The sequence below is a fragment of the Budorcas taxicolor genome, chromosome 22, assembly GCF_023091745.1.
Source record: "Budorcas taxicolor isolate Tak-1 chromosome 22, Takin1.1, whole genome shotgun sequence".
NCBI classification, from domain to species: Eukaryota; Metazoa; Chordata; class Mammalia; order Artiodactyla; family Bovidae; genus Budorcas; species Budorcas taxicolor.
The window spans coordinates 31,987,236-32,007,556 of record NC_068931.1 but is presented as its reverse complement, the minus strand read 5'-3'; the positions used below and the strand labels follow the sequence as shown (position 1 = coordinate 32,007,556).

General features: G+C 39.3%; 1 protein-coding gene across 2 annotated transcripts in view; it reads right to left on the bottom strand.

The window, feature by feature from the left end:
• ZNF521 (zinc finger protein 521) overlaps positions 1-20,321 on the bottom strand; it is a 314,365-nt gene that overhangs the window by 273,740 nt on the left and 20,304 nt on the right. For both annotated transcript variants that reach the window (XM_052660406.1, XM_052660405.1), the window contains one exon: positions 9,190-9,369. Coding sequence is in view for 1 of the 2 variants with exons in the window: in XM_052660405.1 (XP_052516365.1) it covers positions 9,190-9,369 (180 nt within the window). In the remaining variant the exon portion in view is untranslated. The remainder of the gene's footprint in view (positions 1-9,189; positions 9,370-20,321) is intronic.

Sequence of the window (20,321 nt, the reverse complement as noted above, 5' to 3'; positions counted from 1 at the left end):
AATATTTAGCAACAATCAGAAGAGACATCAGCCATAAATAACCACCCAGGAACAACATCCTGAGAGTAAGGAGACAAACAGTACTCCTGTCATCCTGGGTGCCCTTGCTCTTCCACTCCGTTCCCACATCTCAAAATAGCACAATGTCCTGTGCCCAGTGAACAGGCTTGCTGGTCACCTTGTTTAATGTTAACTCATCTAATTCACACAGAATCCTCAAATTTTGACAAGTTTTCTGCAAGGAAACTGCGGGATGTTAACAGGTGAGCACAAGTAATCAATGAAAAAATGGTGAGTCTAGCCTTTCCACTCCAAGTAAAAGCTCTTTGTCAGCCACTGAATGAAGAGGGAGAAGATATTAATACAAACAATTTAATCAGATGTGACCAAAAGTTGGCAAAACAAAATTGAGATGATCAGGAAAGCTATCTGAAATATGGGCTGATAGACATCATTGATAATTATGAACCTCAGCAAGAAGTGTAATAACATTATGTTTTGTCTTTGTGGTTTTCTGAGATAGCTCTATTAGCTCTCACAACCATTAAAATAAATTGTCAAAATAAATGAACCTATATCAGAACTTCAAAACAACATACATACATTTTAAAAATCTATTTCATCTTCACCTCATTTTTCAATTTCTATTTTTCAAGTGTTGTATCATACATGTATCTATGTAATATATTGATAAATACATATTTTGAAGATGTATCCTAATATGTTTAATCAAAAATATTGGAAACTACTGGTCTGAAAAATAAGAAGCACATGGAGAAGGGGCTGGGGAATGTGAAAAGTGTTAATTGCTGAGTCATGTCTGACTCTTTGCCACCCCATGGACTGTAGCCTGCCAGACTCCTCTGTCCATGGGATTCTCCAGGCAAGAATACTGGAGTGGGTTGCCATGCCCTTCTCCAGGGGATTTTCCCAACCCAGGAATCAAACCCATGTCTTCTGCATTGCAGGCAGATTCTTTACCATCTGAGCCACCATGGAAACCCAATCTGTAGCGGCCACAGATTGCATCTGGGGGACTTAGAAGGATCTGAAGAAAGAATGAAGTAGGCTAAAAAACACTAAGGAAATATTCTGGGTAGGAAACAAGAAATTGATCAAAACAGAGGATAATAGGAAAAAATATATATAATGCCTTAAGCCTAATTAATATATAAATAGATAATTAATATATAATGAACAATAACAAAGCATGAATAATGAATTAATAAAGAAATCAATGTTGAAATATGCAAACCAAAGGCATAATGCCTTAAGCCTAATTAATATAAGCTAAAGTGTTAAAATATCACATTTATTTCATTTAACTTATTTCAACTAATGATTTGAAAAGGAAAACAGCAAAACAAGGAAGTTCTAAAAACAGTTTCAATATGCTTCTGCGAAAACTATGCTTCATTCCATAAAACTTTCCTTTTCCTTATTCCCAGTGCAAACCAAACTCGCTGTTAAGAGTACTTGATTGTCAAGTGAAACCAATCAGTATTTAAATTCCCACAACTATCTAACACATGTTCAATCACTTTCACTTTTTCTTTAAATTCTTTAGTTAAAAAAAAAAAAACCCAGTCTAAAAGTCTTCAGTTCACAAAATCTATATGAAGCTTCCAAGAAGTCTCATAACTCTTAAAATCAAATTAAGTGAACATGCTATTTTATCCTGACGTGGTGTCCAATCATTGGTTCAGTGACTCTTCCTCAAAACTGTGAACCCGTACAATACCAATATTGGTAAAGGACTCACAAATCTGGCTAGGGTTAATAAATGTAATCTACAAATATGTTCTCCGAAACTACAACCACCTTGCAGTCACACAAACCTCTACCTACCCCTCTCACCAGTAGTATGGTGGGCCAGAGGGTTAAGAACTAACACAGTGCTGTTCAGCTTTTCTGCATTTGCACCCAGGCAATTCACATTAATGATGTGAAAGAACACTTCACAGACAACTCAAGTTTGCAAATTAGCAGGAGAGAAGAGAAAAATGACTCAGAACAACAAGCGTACAGTATTACCAAATGCACTTTACACATTTATCCTGTTAAGTGTAGCTTAGTTCTGACAATTTACAATGCTGGTTCTTACTCAGTTTTGTAAGCATAATAAAGTCTCCATAATCTCAGCCTTCCCCCCACCCCCCGCCCCCCAGCACCCTGCTATTAAATCTTTGTTGAGAAGTGTGATGAGACCCCTCTGGCTTCCAGCCCTCCCTACCCCCTGAGGGAATTGGCAAGAAATGATAGGGTTTGTGGATTAGGAAAATGAGAGGTTCTCTGTGCTTTTCCTTCTTTAAATATATATTTTGATAATCTGTCTTCTGCATCAGAGAGTCCCAACAGCATTAGTGTTGATTCCCCTCCCTTCCCAGACTCCAGGAAAAACAGAGCATGGCTGGGTTGAGACAGGTGCTTTCCAACTACTGCTACAGCTGAAGAGCGGGGTTTAATTTTTCCACCTTTCCCCTATACCTTCAAGCAGGGATGAGATAAGATTTATTTGTACATCTTGGATTGCAGACTAGAGGGCAATTGCCTTGGGAGACAAAAAAGAAGGCCATCCTGTCCCTCATCATCCTAAGGGACCGCTCCGCTGCTTCCTGGGCCAGATGCTTGTCCAGAACAGCACTCACCTTCCAGAATCCCCCTCAGTGATGAACCGTATGAACTGTGTGTGTGATCCCCGAGATCTCTGCGCCCTTGCTGGTCTACTGTCTGTGAGTTCAGTCCAGGCCACTGGTGCCTACTCATGAATTGACCTGGGGCATAACTGATGCCTGAGCTGACTTTCAAACCTGAGTCTAAAATGGATCATCCTGGTCCATATTTGACCTTCATCTCCCAAGGCCAGGTCTAGTCTAGGCCCACCTGGCAAGTTTGTACCAGGATTTCAAAACTTTCAGTTTGGAGCGAGTCAGTTTTCACCTTGGCAGGCTCCCCCTTGGGGAGGACAGTCACCAAAGAACTGATCTCAAGTTACCACAAGCACTCAGTTCAGGATGGGAATCTCATGGCAGGGTTTCTCCCAGTTCAGGGTGAAACTACCCTAACTCCCATAGGTGTCAGACCACAGAATACCTCTGCTTTCTGTTACTGTGCAAATCAGCAGGTTTTAAGACTTTTCTCTGCCAAACTACTCAATAGCTAACTCTCCTATACACTTCCAGGTGTCCTCTCCTTCATACAAACTGTTCACCGAAAAGTTTTCAGGCTCTGATCTAGATGGATATGACCACACACGTAAGTAAAGACTTCAAGATTAACAGAAGGGAAGCCAAAAGGAGTAAAGAAGAAAGCTGAGAAAACAGCAAGAGACTATAACACAGCCAGAGAGAAAAAAGAGGGGCTGTATAAAGACAACAAGGAAGTGACGAGTCTTGAAATAAGGATAGGAAGCAAAGGAAAATTAACAAAGATACAAATGAGACTACATGAAATTAAAAGAAAAAAAAAGTGAAAAAGCAAAGAGTAAAAATAAAGGGGAAAAAAATCCACAAATACTAGACTAACATTTTGTCCTCTAGAAAAAAGAAGAAGCACCAAGAGTTAACTCAAGCAGCAGGAAACTAAATTAGGAAGAGTAGGACCTTCTAACTTAGAGTAAAATGTTTTAATCAAGGAAGAAGGGAAAAGCACCATATTACTTTTTAATTAAAATGCTACCAGTGTCTTTAATCTTTTCCAGATTAGACTGAAGGGTGTGCATGCATGCGTGCATGCTGAGCTCCTTCAGTTTGTGTCTGACTCTTGGTGACCCCATGGACTGTAGCCTGCCAGGCTCCTCTGTCCATGGAATTCTCCAGGTGAGAATACTGCAGGAGAGAGCCACGCCCTCCTCCAGGGGATCTTCCCCACCCAGGGATCAAACCCGCATCTTTTATGTCTCCCGCACTGGCAGGCGGATTCTCTACTGGTAGTGTCACTTGGGAAGCCCAGACTGAAGGGTACCCTGAGTCAACTCAACTCAAGTTTGAACTCAAACACTTTCAGTTCAATTCGGTTCAGTTGCTCAGTCGTGTCTAACTCTTTGCGACCCCAACTGAACTGAACTGAAAGTGTTAGAGTTCAAACTTGAGTTGAGCACAGACTGAAGGGTACCCTTAGTCAACCCAAGTTTGAACTCTAACACTTTAAACAAATGTAAATCATTCCTAACTTTGTTCCTCACCCTTTTGTTCTCTCCCTGATCTTCCATTTCTGCTTTTTCCTCATCAGTCTACCACCCTCCCTAAGAAATCACCCTGAACATCAATAAATAGGACCAAGGCCCACCAGCTTTACCTCTTCTGAAATATTTCATTATATCACACATACACCTCTGTTTTCCTTCCTTTGTTTAAAATGTTGTGGGATAAAATGATGTGAGCATAGACTAGGATTTTAAGATTTTAGAAAGCTTAAGATTTAAACAAACCAAATATTTTATTAGGATTTGAGATTTTTGAAGAATAAGAATTTCTAACCCATAGGTATTATCTTCACCATACCATGTGCTGAAAAAATCAGCATTTTCTGCACTGATATTAAAGTTGTATAATATATAAAGAAATATATTACTGCATACAATATATAAGGCTATTCAGGAATAATTTTTTTGCTTCTATTCTATTTCATAGAGCTGGACATAAAGATAATTCCATGGTAGGAATTCAATAAAAGGTAAACACTAAATAGAATTTGAAGGCTTTTCTTTTCTAATATTGAATTTTAAATTTAATCTTTCACACAAGAGAGACACTATTCTCACCTAAGGTAAGATTTCTTGCTGGCATAGTTTAAATTGGCCATATCAGTTGCGTTCCCATGTCTTCACCCTAATGTTAGTGTTGATTCCACAGAAGTAGAGCTTCCCTTTAAAGCTATTCCACTGAAAATAGAATCATATTAACTGTGCACTTAATGGGATTTTCCAAAAATTATGCATTCTGAGGAGAAAATGCACTAAATGAAGTCAATTAAGTGTACATGAGTTAGAAAATGCAAATAAATCCACAAAGAATACCTATACACACCCAACAGAATGCTTAACTTGAAAAGGCAAGCAAAATAAATGTTATCAAGGACACACAACTTGAACTCTCAGACAATGCTGGTGAAAAGTGTAAAATGGTGCAACCACTTGTGATAAAGATTTGGAAGTTTTTCACATAGTTAAATATATCCTACCCTGTGATCCAGCAATTCCACTCCTACTTAACTCAAGAGAAATAAAACATACGTCCACAAAAAAGACCTGCATAGGAAGGTTCACAACAACTTTATTTATGATAACCAAAAACTAAAATAACCAAAATGTCTAGCAATAGGAGAATGGAAAACAAATGATGATACATTAATAGACTGGAATACTACACAGCAATAAAAAAGAACAAACTTCATATACATACAAGAATAAATCTTACAGATAGTACGCTGAACAAAAGAAACCAGACACAAAACAAAGAGTACACACTGTGTGTACTTATTAGAAGTTCTAGAAGAGGCAAAACAAACCTGCAGTTAAAAACTTAAAAGCTAGTTACTTTTGCTGGAGCATTACTGATTGGACAAGAGTCAAGAGAAGAGAAATTTCTAGGAAATTATCTTAAGAGGGATATGGGTCACATGGGTATATGTATTTTATCAAAACTCATCAAATGGTACCCTGAGGACTTATAAATTTCACTCTATATAGATTTTATATTATAAATTATAGCATTACTAACTATAAACAACTATTAAACTCTAGTCAGTTGGCCTGCTTATCCTGATGATATGAGTAAGCAATTTTTAAACTACTTACTGTGTGTTCTAGACTCAGCAATTGAGTACATATATTGAGGATAATGGAAGCTAGGTGGCTCACTACTCGAGAAGGCAGTAACAAACATAGAAAAAAGATTGGGATGTTCCACAAGTGCTAGATTGAAATGATGGGTATCAGTAGAAACATGTGGTTCTTGTTAGAGACAGAAAAATACAAATATGTGTATATATTTGTATATATGTACATTTTATAAGCTAAATACAGTTTATAAATACAGGTATTTTACTAAGGTATTATAATACAGGTATTATACTAAGTGCTAAGTCACTTCAGTCCTCTCTAACTTTTTGCAACCCTATGGACTGTAGCCCACCAGGCTCCTCTTATTCATGGGATTCTCCAAGCAAGAATATTGGAGTGAGTGGTCATGCCTTCCTCCAGGGGATTGAAACCACATCTCTTGTTGTCTCCTGCTTTGGCAAGCAGGTTCTTTAACATTAGCACCACTTGGGAAACTCATTATACCAAATACACATATATATTTCCTAATTCTATCTGCTGAGATGGTTTATAACCAATGATATATCTTTATCAATGAGCACACATAGTGTCCATATCTTGATTTCTAAACACCTCTGTCCTCTTGAAGGAAACAGGGCTCCTTGAACAGAAGATTGCTTAGGAGTAGAGCATAAAAAGGAGCCTAGAGCATCTGACTGAAGGAGAAACTGAATCTATCCTCAAATAAAGACAGAGACATATTAAGCTGACACAGGATCCAGTTCGAAGGGAATTTGAGTTGAAATTGAAATTGAGTTGAAATCTGATTCAAATTTCAGTGAATCTGAGCAAGTGATGATAGTAATGAATTCTGACCCATGAAAGAAAATAAAAATCCAAATGCCCATGGTGATATGAACACAAAAATCAACGAATGAATAAGAAGTTGTAGTCGAAGGCCAACAAACAAATACAAAAATTATAAAGCTAAAGTGGATATTTCATGAGAATGAAAATATTTGCATAGTGTCAAAGTGAAAGTTGCTCAGTCCTGTCTGACTCTTTGCAACCCTATGGACTGTAGCTTGCCAGGCTCCTCTGTCCATGGAATTCTCCAGGCCAGAGTACTGGAGTGGGTAGCCATCTCTTCTCCAGGAGATCTTCCTGACCCAGGAATTGAACCAGGGTCTCCTGCATTGCAGGTGAACTCTTTACCAGCTTAGCTACCAGGGAAGCTCCAAAGTTTCTTCCCACAAATTACTTATTGTATTTACCAGGGGAAAACAACTTTTGAACACTGGAGAAAGTTGGCGTCCACCACTTAAAACAAGTATTCATTGTTAACCCCAACAACACTGGTAAAAATGAACATCCAGATACTTCCTGACATGATTAACTGAGAAGGGCTCAACATCACTTTGGTGGTATTCCTGCCATGGAAGTATGTCCGACTCTTAGCTGCTCAGTCCTGTCTGACTCTGCAACTCCATGGACTGTATCTTACCAGGCTCCTCTGTCCAGGAATTTTCCAAGCAAGAATATTGGAGTGAATAGTCATTCCCTTCTCCAGGGATCGAACCTGGGTCTCCTGCATTGCAGGCAGATTCTTTACTGTCTGAGCAACCAGGGAAGCCCCATGGAAGTATAGAAGCTGAATATAACCATAAGAAAACATCAAACAAACCCAATTATACATAGGCATTTTATAAAATGCTGGGAGTTACTCTCAAAAAATGAGATCATTTCAGGTGAAAGGAGAAAAGAGAGACATGACAATTAAAAGTTATGCACGGTCCTGAATCCCAGAGGAGAAAAAGCAAACAACAAACAAAAACCTCTAAATGACATTATTGGGACAACTGTTGAAATTTAAATATTGGTTATGGATTAGATAACAGTATTCTGTGTTCAATGTGAACTTCCCTCATTTTGATTAAGTGTGCTGTAGTCATGTAAGAGAATGTATTTATTCTTAGGAAGTACACAGGATATATTTAGAAGGGTGTGAAGTCTCCAACCTTCTCTCAAATGACTAAGAAAAAAAATTAATGAGACAATGACAGAGCAAAGAGGGTAAAATACAAACAACGTGTGAATCAGATAAGTGGTAAATGAGAGTCACATATAATATTTTTGCAATTTTTCTATAAGTTTGGAATTATATCAAAAGTTATCAAAACCCTAAAAAATATGTACACAGTCAATGTTTATATAAGCTTCATAGATTTTCAAACTTACATTCCAAAAAAATGATAATAGGTTTTCTAAAAGAAAGAAGAATCTAATAAACATGCTCACTGCAATCCCTTTTTGAAAAGCAACAGTGCACTTCAATAAAGAAGGCTTTTTAATTGGATTTAATCCAATATTTCCATAATAATCTGTTCAGGAAACCTGGTTAAAATGGAACACCTATTAAAATCTTGCAAAATTATCAACATTCTGTGGAAAACAGTTGCAGAACCACTTGTCTAATAAATACATTTCCTACACGTGGTTAGTTGAAGAAAGATTTGTGCTAGGAAAATAAGAGAAAGAGATCTACAAACACACACACATACACACCGGGGCAATGTCAGTGTCAAATAATAAGAGAAAAATGACACGAATATAAAAAGAGAGGTCTATATAAGATGTCCCTCCAACCTTGTATGGTATGTTCCTGCAGGATATATTTTTAAAGAGACTATAACTTTGGTAACCGAGTTTTACTTTTATCCAACCATTAACTTGAACACGTCCTGTTTCCTGTCATTTTAAATCTGATTTTTACCATGAAACGTAGAGGAGAATAGTTGCCATGACTTAAGTGAGCACCTTCTGCGGGCCAGGCACTGTGCAAGGCTTAGAGAACAGAGTGATGAACAAGACAGAATTCCCGCCACCCATGAGCTTCCAGTCTAATGAGGGAGATGGAAAAGTTAACACATGCATTGAACACTGTGATATTCATGACTAAGCATCAGGCTTTACAGGGCAAAAAAGGCACTAAACTCAGCAAAGAGTGACTGATGAGGAAAAGTTTTCTTAAGCAGATGTTTAAACTAAATGAAATTCATGCATGCTAAACTTCTGGGAAAACATACTCAGAAGGCATTTTTAAACTTTATCTTAGCCACCCCATGTTAGGGTCTCCATCTACATAGTTTAAAAGACTATATCACTGTTGCTTTTTTAAAAGGAAATGAAAACATATCCATTAGCTATCAAAATCTAGGTATACTTCAAAATCTAAGGATGACTGTGGCACTGAATGTGCCATAAACCATTATCTTAGAAGTCTTTCTAAAGCACTTCCAGACTTACCTAGGTACTCAAGTGTGAGAATAAAACAGCTGGAAGACAACAGAAGAGAAAGGAACAAACTGAAAAAAAAAAATCCGCAATAGAACAGTGTGAGGAGACAAGAAGTGATAAGTACTGTTTACCTGTCAGCTGACATTGATTGATCTTGTGCTCTGTGATATCGCTCAGTGACCCGAACACCTGGAGGCAGCTGTCACAGCTGTGCACAGCCTCGTCCTCTAGCTCCTCCCCGTCTTCCGGCCTCTTCTTACAGTCTATTGCTTCTCCATCTTCAGTCTTGTCTTCAAGTTTACAGTTGGGGTCTGAAAAAAGAGATCAAGACTGTAAGCATGGGGTTGAAAGGTTCTTTTCAAGTCACTTTTAATCTGCTACCCAAAACAGAAACACCTTCTCCCTTGAAGCTGCAAAAGGAGGGCTTTATTGCAGATTTTATTTCAAAAGCATCCAAAAATGAGTCTTCCCTAAAATCTGTCAGTTCCTGATGACGGGAATATCTCTCCTCCAATACACAGCCCTTTTCCCAACTCCTTTCAAATAATTTGCCACCCTTAAGGTTAACTTTGACATTTTTTTCACAGCCTTTTTTTTTTTTTGCTTACAAGAGAGAGATAAATCACTTTTGAAATTAAACAGTCTCCAATGCAGAGAGGAAAAACCACCGTGCTTGAGAATGAATTCCTTTTCTGCTAAATATACTCTTTCACAGGAAATTACCAGAATTAGCCAAAAGTCTAGAATAAGCTAAGCTAATTACCATAGGCACGAAATTGACCTTTACTTATAAACTGGTCAAAACACACAGTTACCCCATTATTTGTTAGACGGCAATAGCAAAATAAGCTCCGCCACACAGCCAAACATTCTTGCAAGCACAAATTCAAGTGTAAATACATTGGTATGTCTCTTGGTTTCAAAATCATCAAAAAACAAAACCAAATATACAAAGAGCAATTACAGATTATAATTGAGTCAACAACTTCCACTGACATTACCAGCCTCAAAGAGCTAAATAGTGGGAAAAAAATAGTTCCATTCTAACCCTAAGAATGACACACAAATAGCAAGAGGGACTAAGACAGTAAAACACACGTGACGTTTTCCCTTGGAGCTCAAGAAATACTTCGCGATTTCCTACGCTGTCTTTTGCCTCATCTTAGAGAAGTACCCCCAAATATGTTAGTGCCACCGCTCCTCTGTGCAGGAAAGCAGAGGAAAAGAGAGAATGCCTCTTTAGGGAAAATTGGGATAATAAAATCTGTGACTTCGTTTACAGAACATTCATTTCGAATAGCAAAAAGTCCTCCAAAGTCAGAAGTAAATTATGTCTCAAAACAGAGTTTTCAGTGAAATAGTTACAAAAGAATTGTATCAAAGTACCGAAGAAATATGTAATATGTTTTCTGTAGTCAGTTTTTTTAATATGGAGGATAAATATTTGAAATATTGCTATCCAGAATTCACAGAATCAAATGAGCCCAGACTTCATTGGAAAGTCAATGAATGCCATCAGCCCCCTATCCGGCTGTCGAAATTTCTGCCACTCTGCATGCCAGTTGCTTCTGCGAACCTGCTTCTACAACGCACAGTGCTGCCCTTTGGCTGGCAGTTGCTCCAAAATCTTTCTTCACATCTGTAATAAACTTAACTATATCATCACCCTTCAAACGATTCCCAAATGCCCAAATCAACTTGCATTTCAACATGGAGAATGATCTCTTGGGTTCATGAGGCAAAAGCAGAATCCCCAATTCAAAGAGCAAGTAGTTTTTGTTTGTTTTCAAATAAGAACGTCGGGTTAAAGTAAATTGATAATTTGGGTTGATTTTTCATCTGGAAAATTATTATCTCCATACTCTATGCAGTGCCCGTTTCAATATACTGAGTTATAGACTGCTCATCCCTGGGGGAGTAATCACAGGACCTTTTTCATTTGCCCTGTCCTTTGCCCAGCACAGCACTATGTTGGGGTGAGTGCTTAGTAAATAGTATTTAGTGATGACGAGAAGGGAGAGGAGAAAGGAAAAAAGGAGTACATTAAAAAGTCCTTTCCTAGTATTTTTCCTGTGAATGGGAACAGACCAGTTACCTCCAAATTCAAAAGCATCTACATGCTTACATCTTCGAAAGCTGATGCAATGTCAAAGCATCACATTTGCCTTTGCTGGTTTCAAATGTTTCATCTAGCACTACAGACGCAACAAATAGGTAATGGTTCAAAGAGCTCCAACAAGCTAAAACCAAGTGGGTAACATACTGTCAAATTAGAGCCACTCGGAAAATAAGTAAGTGTCCCCACTACGGTGAACTGGCCCCCACACCCATTCAACCCTTGGTGGAAGGCAGCAGACGCATACTGAACACTCTCGGTTGTTTAGCATCAGTTTCCAGCTTCTCATAAAACTGACAGCACTCAGGGAAATGTGGGGGCTGGGTCTGAATTTTAATATGATTATTTAAATGCTACGCATCAAGTCTGCAGGCCTGTTTGTTTTTAAATAAGGAGACACTCTGAATACTTTAAGTAGTATGCAGAGAAAATGATAAGAACTTGCCTTCCTTATTATTCAAGAATATGGGCACTTTACACGAATCCAAATCAAAAATATCAAACAAATAGGAAAGCCTGCATGATGCTTTAGGTCTTAACAGCTAAGGAGTGACCCCGGTCCATGCTTCTGACACTGTGGCTAGTTATTAAAATGAGGGTCATTTTAAGACTAATAAAAAATGGTTTTGCTTCCACTTCTGCATTTACAGATAGAATCCTTCAGGGACTGAAGTCAGTCAAGCTTATTCACTTCTGCTGCAACTTCAGGATGCAAGCTCCAGCCAACTGGTGAATTTGTTTTTAGGTCACCACTTAAGAGGGACCCTCTGGGGGGTGGGTGCGATTACAGCCTCTGATGCCTTAGTGTAGTATAATGAGCTCCGGAATCTCAGGCTGTCTCCTAACAGTAGATTGTTGTTGTGTGTGTGGTTTTTTTTGCCAACCTCCATGTCCATGAAGAATTTGCTCTTGCCCATTCTAAAGATGAGTTTATTTGTGTTATGAGTTTCCATTCCTAGTGGCGCTGGAAGATTCCAGAAAGCTTACATTGTCAACCATTTCTTTCCCACAGGTGGCTACACTTCAATAATTGCACATGGCCTTAGTTAGGTAGTTTTTATAAAGTCCTTTGAGAGTCAATCATAAAAAATAATTGTATTACTCTGCTAGCCATTCAAACCTCTGACTTCAACCTAAGGGGTTATAAATACAGGGTCTGTGCCTGTGAACACTGCCCCACCCCCAACACCACTGCAGGACGGACAGCTGTTATTCCAACTCTCTGGTTGTACTACAAACCCTCCCAAAGGGCAATAATTTAAAGTACCTGCACATCTCCCCTCTCTGCACTGCGACTACAAACTCCATCACAGCTGCAGGCACCATTCTGTCCGCTGCCCTGAAGGAGGCCACCCGAACGTGTTTCATCCATCACACACAACCTCACAGGCCCAGCCAACTTTCTGGCTCATCCCTTCTGAAAGGGCCCTATGAGGCACTGGGCTTAACAATGTTTGAACTTGGATAAAGGCTTAATTTTGGAACAAAGACACGATTATTACTATAAAAATAAATGGCGGCTCTCTGTTTTCAATTGTGTTAACATTACTTATAAATGGAAATTTAAAAGAAAGTGTGATTTTTTCCCCTTATTATGTTCCCTGGCAGGTGGTTTCTTCCTTCTTCTCATCCTCCTCTTCATAATGGTTGTTATTGCTACAACTTGGTTTAATAAAATTACAACTTTGGGGAAAATGAATAATTGCACTGGCTTAAAAGTGTTGGAGGCAATAAACCCATGGACTTCAATTAATTTCAAATGTGGGATCAGTTTAAGGCCAACCAGCAGAAATTCTATTCTGTCCATGTAAAAATGAGGTTTCACCACATTTACTTTTTATAACCTATATAAAAGTCAAGTAAAAGTAATGAATATCTAAAAGCCATCTCAGCGGACTGGCAAAGACTATCTGTATTCTTGAAACTCATCCTACATATTTCTCTCTGTGCAACAAGGATCCCAGGCCTGATCAAAGTTAAAAAATGTCAAACCACTGAGAAAACAGCCCAATTTCCAATCCATCTCACTGCCTAGAAATGGACCTCCTTCCAAGCCACTTTTGCATGGAAAAGCACTGGCAAAAGTAAGAAAAACTAAGAGATCATGTGGTTATAATTATTACCAGGCAAGGAGTATTTCTGCAGCTCAGTGGTAAAGTAAAACTCTGTCGCTTTCTGCTCCCAATAGTGTCCATCGCAAAACAACTGCCTCATTAAATCTCTGCAGTAAGATTAATATGCCATAGCCGCACTACATTTATAACTTGGTACTCTATAAAAAGCACATTTAATGGTAAGAGCCAGAGCCTAGATACAAAGTATTACTATAAAAACTTCTGGCAGCGAGTACACAGTGCAGGCCCTCTGTCCTTCTTGCTGGAGATATAAATGAGGCTTTTTCCTGGTGGATTCTAAGCATGAGGCCCTACCTTACAAACCAGTCTGTTTTTACGAGAGTGGCAGAAACACAGGATTCAGAGGATGATGTAAATATGAATGCAAGAAGACTACTTAACAGCTAAGATTGGCAAGAGATGAATGAACCCAAAATACTCCACTTACACACACGCAAACTTAAAAACTGGACCACTTCCTAACAGTTTGTTCTCTGGTCATAGCCAGCTTTTCACCAGATTAAACAACCATGGCATGAATTACTCAATCTTAAAGCAACCCACACAGTGCCAGTAAGTTCAAGAAAATACCAGCTAAAATATGCACACTGCCTTAAAAAAAGAACAAGTCTTGGCTTCATGTGAATACCCTGACCTCTTGGATCTGAAGCGCCTAAAACTACAAAACACTAGATGTTCAATAAAAACTGAGCTCAACACAACATTATTAGTAGACTAGTAAAAGTATGTTTTTGTTATTTTGGAAAGCTGCCTAAGTTCTCTCTTCCAAGGATATCTTCTGAAAATAAAAAAATAAAGCATTATAACCCTAGTGTCTTATTTTCAGGAACTCTATGATGAATAAGTCAACAGATAATTTAAACACATGCATTCCACACTCAAGTGTCCCCAGGTTGCTATGAATGATGTACCTCAAGTGAACAATAAGCTTGTGCCCCAAATAATGGATTGTCTGATGTTGTTTTTAAAGTTCACATATAGTCACAGTGACTGGTCTTCTAAGATTTACTGAAGTCCCACCCCTAAAAAGTAAAGCAGAGACGACTCTTATTTAGAGCAAACCATGTCTGAAAGCACTCCTACCCTACACGCCTGTGTACTCAGCTGCTTCAGGTGTGCCCAACTCTTTGTGACTCCATGGACTGTAGCCCACCAGGCTCTTCTGTCCATGGGATTCTCCAGGCGAGAATACTGGAGTGGGTTGCCATTTCCTTCTCCAGGGGATTTTCCCTACCCAGGGATCGAACACACATCTAATGTATCCCACGCACTGGCAAGCAGATTCTTTACCACTGTGCCACCTGGGAAGCGTCTACAAATGTGCTCAAATTCCATCAACTGGTGTATCCAGGTGCTAAGAAGACAGGAAAAGCTACCTTTGGGCTACAAAGAGTTAAAGAGGAGCCTTCCTCCTTTACCAAAGAGTAAAAAAAAAAAAAAAAAAAGGGTGGGATCATTATTTTGTGCTTTCTGGGCTCTACATATGCATTCTAACTGGAAGTCCCATAAGATGAGAACAGACTTGGAGAAAATAAATCATCCATTGTTAAAAAATCACAAGCAGGCTCTGATGAAGGAACAGGGCTGTCTGGACCCCACCTGCCTGCTACTCTGCTCTCCCCCCTTTTTCTACTGTCAAGAAAAAGTAAACAAACGAAACAAAAGCAAAAGCCCTCTGAGGTGGTCAAGGATGCACATGCCCAGACTTTGGCCTCAGCTGGCAGAACAGGGCCCATCGAGGCTGAGACCCGGTGATGACAACAGGTCCAGGGAGCTCAAGGAATCGCGGATACAAACGGGCTCTTCTTACTTTTCCTACAGTGTTTATGTTCTAACCACTCTATTCTCTGAAAATTGTTAACTGTTTTAAAGAAAAAAGGGGGGAAAAGAGAGAGAGGAAAAAAAAGACACATTTTCATGTACTTTTCTCTCCTGCCTCTAAAATCTCATATAGAAAGAATTATCTCTATGTTAAAATCACACAGTCGGGAGTCTAGAATTTCGGTGGTTTTGCTTGATTGTTCTGCAGGTCTATCACGGTCCTTGAAGATCAAAGAGAAACATCTCAGATGCTCTATTAGGAAGGGGCACATGCCAAATATGAACGTACTGCCACTCTTCTTTATCCAGTGAAATTCCTCATAGGAGGATGCTGAGTGGGAGGAAATTAGCCTTGGGAGAGGTTAAAACACACACAGAGACACATACACTCCGAAAACTACACACTCACACTTTGGAACCAAATAAAGTTTCTCTTCTTCCAATCAGAATCCTACTCAAATTTCCTTCCTCGACTTCATCCTTATTTATCTTTAACATGAAATTTAGAAGAAAGCAATCATAGCACTCTAACTTTCATAAAGAGTATTTATAAACAGATTCCTGCCTTAATCACTTAACCTTCAATTTGAGTGACTGTGGCTGTCTTGTTGCACCTTCAGCAAACAAACATTTACTGAGCATCCACATAGTAAGAGGCATTTGGCTAAGGCCCTGGGCTTCCCAGGTGGTGCTAGTGGTACAGAACCTGCCTGTCAATGCAGGAGACATAAGAGACGTGGGTTTGATTCCTGGGTGGGGAAGTTCCCCTGGAGGATGGCACAGAAACCCACTCCAGTGTTCTTGACGGAGAATCCGATGGAAAGAGGAGTGGTCCATAGAGCAGCAAAGAGTCAGACACAACTGAAGCAACTCAGTTCGTGCACGCACACGCACACACACCGGAGATGCAAAGTCTAAGACCTGGTCCTTGTCCTAAGGAGCTTAAAATCTTCTGCAGAGCTTCCCAACCAGTGGGTCAAAAGGGGGTTCAGGTGTTCAAGGATACTGACTCCACCCTCCAAGTGGCCAGGTTACAGCTACAGATAACTGGACACTGGCAGGCCAATTGCTTCTCCATTTATCCAAGTGTTTCCTTCAAAACGTTTCATTTTTCTGTGTGTGCCATGACATGAGAAGGGCTGGGAAGCCCTGGGGCAGAGAAAGGGAGGGACGAATAAACCGGTAACTGCAGAAGGCGGTGCTCAGCTGGAGAAGTTTTTCAGTTAGATGGAGCAGTGCAGAAAAATGTTAGCTAAAGAGGAGCAGCACTGGGCTGTCTTAAAGGATGAGTAGCACTGAGGATGGGCTTCCCTGGTGGCTCAGCTGGTAAAGAATCCACCTGCAATGCGGGCAATCTGGATTTGACCCCTGGGTTGGAAGATCCCCTAGAGAAGGGCATGGCAACCCACTCCAGTATTCTTGCCTAGAGAATCCCCATGGACAGAGGAGCCTGGTGGGCTGCAGTCCCTGGGGTTGCAAAGACAGGACAGAGCGACTAAGCACAGCACGGCCCACAGCACAGCGCTGAGGACAAGTGATAGATGGCACTCCAAAAAGAGGAAATGGGGGCCTCCCCTGGTGGTCCAGTGGTTAAGAATCCACCTTGCAGTGTAGGAGACATGGGTTCAGTCCCTGGTGGGGGAAGTAAGACCCCACATGGCTTGGTACAACTGAGCCCAGGCCTTAATTGGTGAGTCCATGCAATGCAATGGAATATCCCACATGACACAAGTAAGACCTGATGCAGCCAAATAAATACATAGCTTTCTTTTTTTTTTTTTTTTTAAAGAGGAAACATATGTAAAGGCAGAGGTGCAAAACATGATGCTTTCCAAGAAGCGCAAGCTCTTCTATGCTACTCAAATGAGGGGCTCTGGATAGAATGGAAGGAAACAGGAGCAGTGGCAGAGACGAGGCTGGAAAAATGAGCGGCTCACGAGGGAACTACGGTGGGCTAAATAGTCAGATATTAACCTGGTGCTATGAGAAATCACTGGAGGACTTTAAGGAAAGTGACTGATTTCATGCACATTTTAGAGATGCCCCACTGGTGATTAAGAAGAAGGTTTGGAAAGAGACCAGAATTGGAAGCAAAGAGACCAGTATGGTGACTCTGACACAATGCAGGGAAGAAGTGCAGAGAAAGCAAGATAAATCAGTAGCAGAAAGGGTTAACGGGAGGCACCCCAGAAACAGGATCTGGAGGACTTCAGAGGGACTGTGGGCCTAAGAAAAGGGGAGCCGGCTCAGTGACAGCCAGGCCTCAGGCATGGTGGAGCCGGTCCTAGAGATGAACTTGCTGTCTTGGCTTTAAGACAAGTGTATTAACCAAGGCTAATTAAACAGGTGTATGAACCATGGCTTTTTTCACTATCTTCATGCCCAGATTTCACCTTTTATCTGTAATCCCAATAAAGCCAAAGCTGGAGAGAGATTGGACAGAAATACCACAATCACACCAGCTAACTTTTTAATCTAATGGGAGAGATTTACAAAGGCCTGCTGACACTTCCTGGGACTTAAAAGGTCTTTGCTGAGATTCCTTTTACTTTGGTCTTGTTTCAAACACACATAATGCCAAGGGAAAATAAATCCAAAATTTGGCTAAAAACAAAAACAGATACTGATTCTAATAGCTCTCTTTTATTCTCTTTTAGGGGGAGAAAAAAAAAAAACAACATTAACTCTTAAATTACTACGATTCCGCATGTAGTTCATGACCTTTCTGAAAGACAACGGGATACACTAGACCACTACTGTCAACAATATAAACCCGAGTGAATCCATTAAAACTCACATTAAAAGACTCGGCCCTGGGACTTTCCCTGGTGGTCCACCGGTTAAAAATCCGCCCAGCAAAGCAGGAGACATGGATTCGATTCCTAATCAGGGGACTAGGATCCCACATACTGAGAAAAAGAGCAACTAAGCCCACTTGCCCCAACTAGTGAGTCCATGTACCACAACTAGAGTCCGTGCCCGGAAAGGAACCATCCCGCCTGACGCAACAAAAACCTAGAGTGTCGCAACTAAGACCCGAAACAGACAAATAATAAAATAAATAAATAAATATATTTGAAAAAAGAAACAAAAGGCTTAGGCTTCATGCGGAAGAAAATAGAGCAAGAAACCACAAGAATGATAAGTCAGCCTGACAAACATGAGGTGGAAACACTTAAAACGGGTACACAAAATCAAAATCATCTAGCCTAATAGAGAAAAAGATTACCCTGGAAAGGTTTCGTTCTGGTTTTCCCCGAGATGAAGGGTTTTCGGTGATCTCTCCCATGTCTTTTCATTGTTGTTGCTGCTTTGTTTTGTGGGGCTTCTTGGCAAACACCTTTCTTCTCACCAGATTTGAGTCCCTTCATTCTTCCACTTAGCCTGGTGCCTTCATGTTCAACATCACTGGCGCCCTGGGAAGGGCTGGTAATATATCTGGAGTATAGTCCCTAACTCCCTACAAAAACCGACAAACAAAACCAACTTCTACATCCCTAAGCTCAATCTTCAACCAAGTCCATGGACCCTTTGTTCCATTTTATATTAGAAAAATATTACATAAAGTTATTGTTAATATCCAGATACACTGGTCTAATTTTCTACAGCCAAGTGATTTTAAAACTGCTAAAAATCTACTCTGGAGGAAAACAAATTACTTAAAAACACTTATGTGTAGTTTTTAGCACGTAATGACCAGGTATCCTGAAAAATGCTTCTTAGGGCAACTACAACAATAAATGAAACATGTTTGTGAACCTAGGATTCAGACATCTGGATATTTGGGGAAGAGTCTATTTATTTTTTCTTTAAATGTCATCAGTAAGCCTCAGGTATAGGATTAATAGCATAGCGAGGAAGTATTACTCCACCCAGGCAAAGAAAATCTGAAAAGAAAACCTTTATATTCCAGACATCATATTTTCTGATATTTCTCCCAACTGTTCTTATGACTTCAGCTATTTTCTCTAATGCCAATCCAATTGTAACAATATTTCTTAATTGGACACTTAAAGTAAACTATGTCAACAATTACTGAAGCACACTAGCTTAGGGAGAAAGTTTTGTTTTGAACAAGAAACATTAGTTTGCTGCAATGTAACAAGACTCATCTCTAAATTTTGAGATGATAAACTCCAATCTCATTCACAAAAATCAATTCAATATTACCACTCCTTTCTCTTTATTAGTGACTTTGCTTTCACTTTTGTTTTAATTGAGGAAGTTCCTCTTCTTAATTGCAATGAAATATTTGAAAGACAGGGAAAGTCGGTTTTGTCTAAAGGTTGTGAGTTAAACACAACATTTGGGGCATTATTATTCCACTAAATGGAAACATATCACCCAGGAACATGAAACATCTTGCTTTTTTTTTTTTTCCTTTTTCTCCTTCTGAAGGGCCAACTGGTTCTCAAACAAACTGGGGATCAAACTGTCATTAAAATATAGAGTGGAAAATGATTTTAAAAAAACATTTTAAAAGATTTTTTCTTTCCTTCAAGCTGGCACACAAGTAAGTGGACAGCCCACATTTCTAAGAAATGATCCCATTCAGGAAGATAAGAAAGCAGTTTCTAAAGAACTTCTTCGGTAACTTAATGGCTCAGCAACAAAGAAAGAAGGAAAGAGAAAGACCCTATAAAATAAGGTACAATGAAAGATCACAGCAAAAAGTGAGGCTGTGATTTATGGCTTACGAGCTATTACAAAATACAAGAAAATTTATGTGCAACTGGAAAAAGAGAAATTCATTTTGTTCCCCTCTAGTTGGGCTAATAAATTTAAAAATATAGGCAAACCTAAATGTCTAAATTTCCTTCAGCCTGATAAACAAAACAAACAAACAAAAAAAGCCACATAACCAAAAATAAACTATAAAAATAGATCATTATTGATTAAGTACCATTTCTGAAACACTTTCCTTAAGGAATTTGAAACAAAGGAAATAAATGAGCATCCTTTTAAAAAACTTTTTAACTGCACTTTTTATTTCCTACAACACAACTACTTATATTTCCCTATGAGTTTAATCAATGTTTTTCTTTAGTTCTAATGCAATCTCTCCAAAAAGCAGATTTTAATAATGTACCTTTTCTTACAGAATGACAACCTTGCCAAATGTGCATTCCATCTGCATGGATCTGCAGACAAGTAATAAAGACACCAGTGTCATTAGCATAATCAATACACA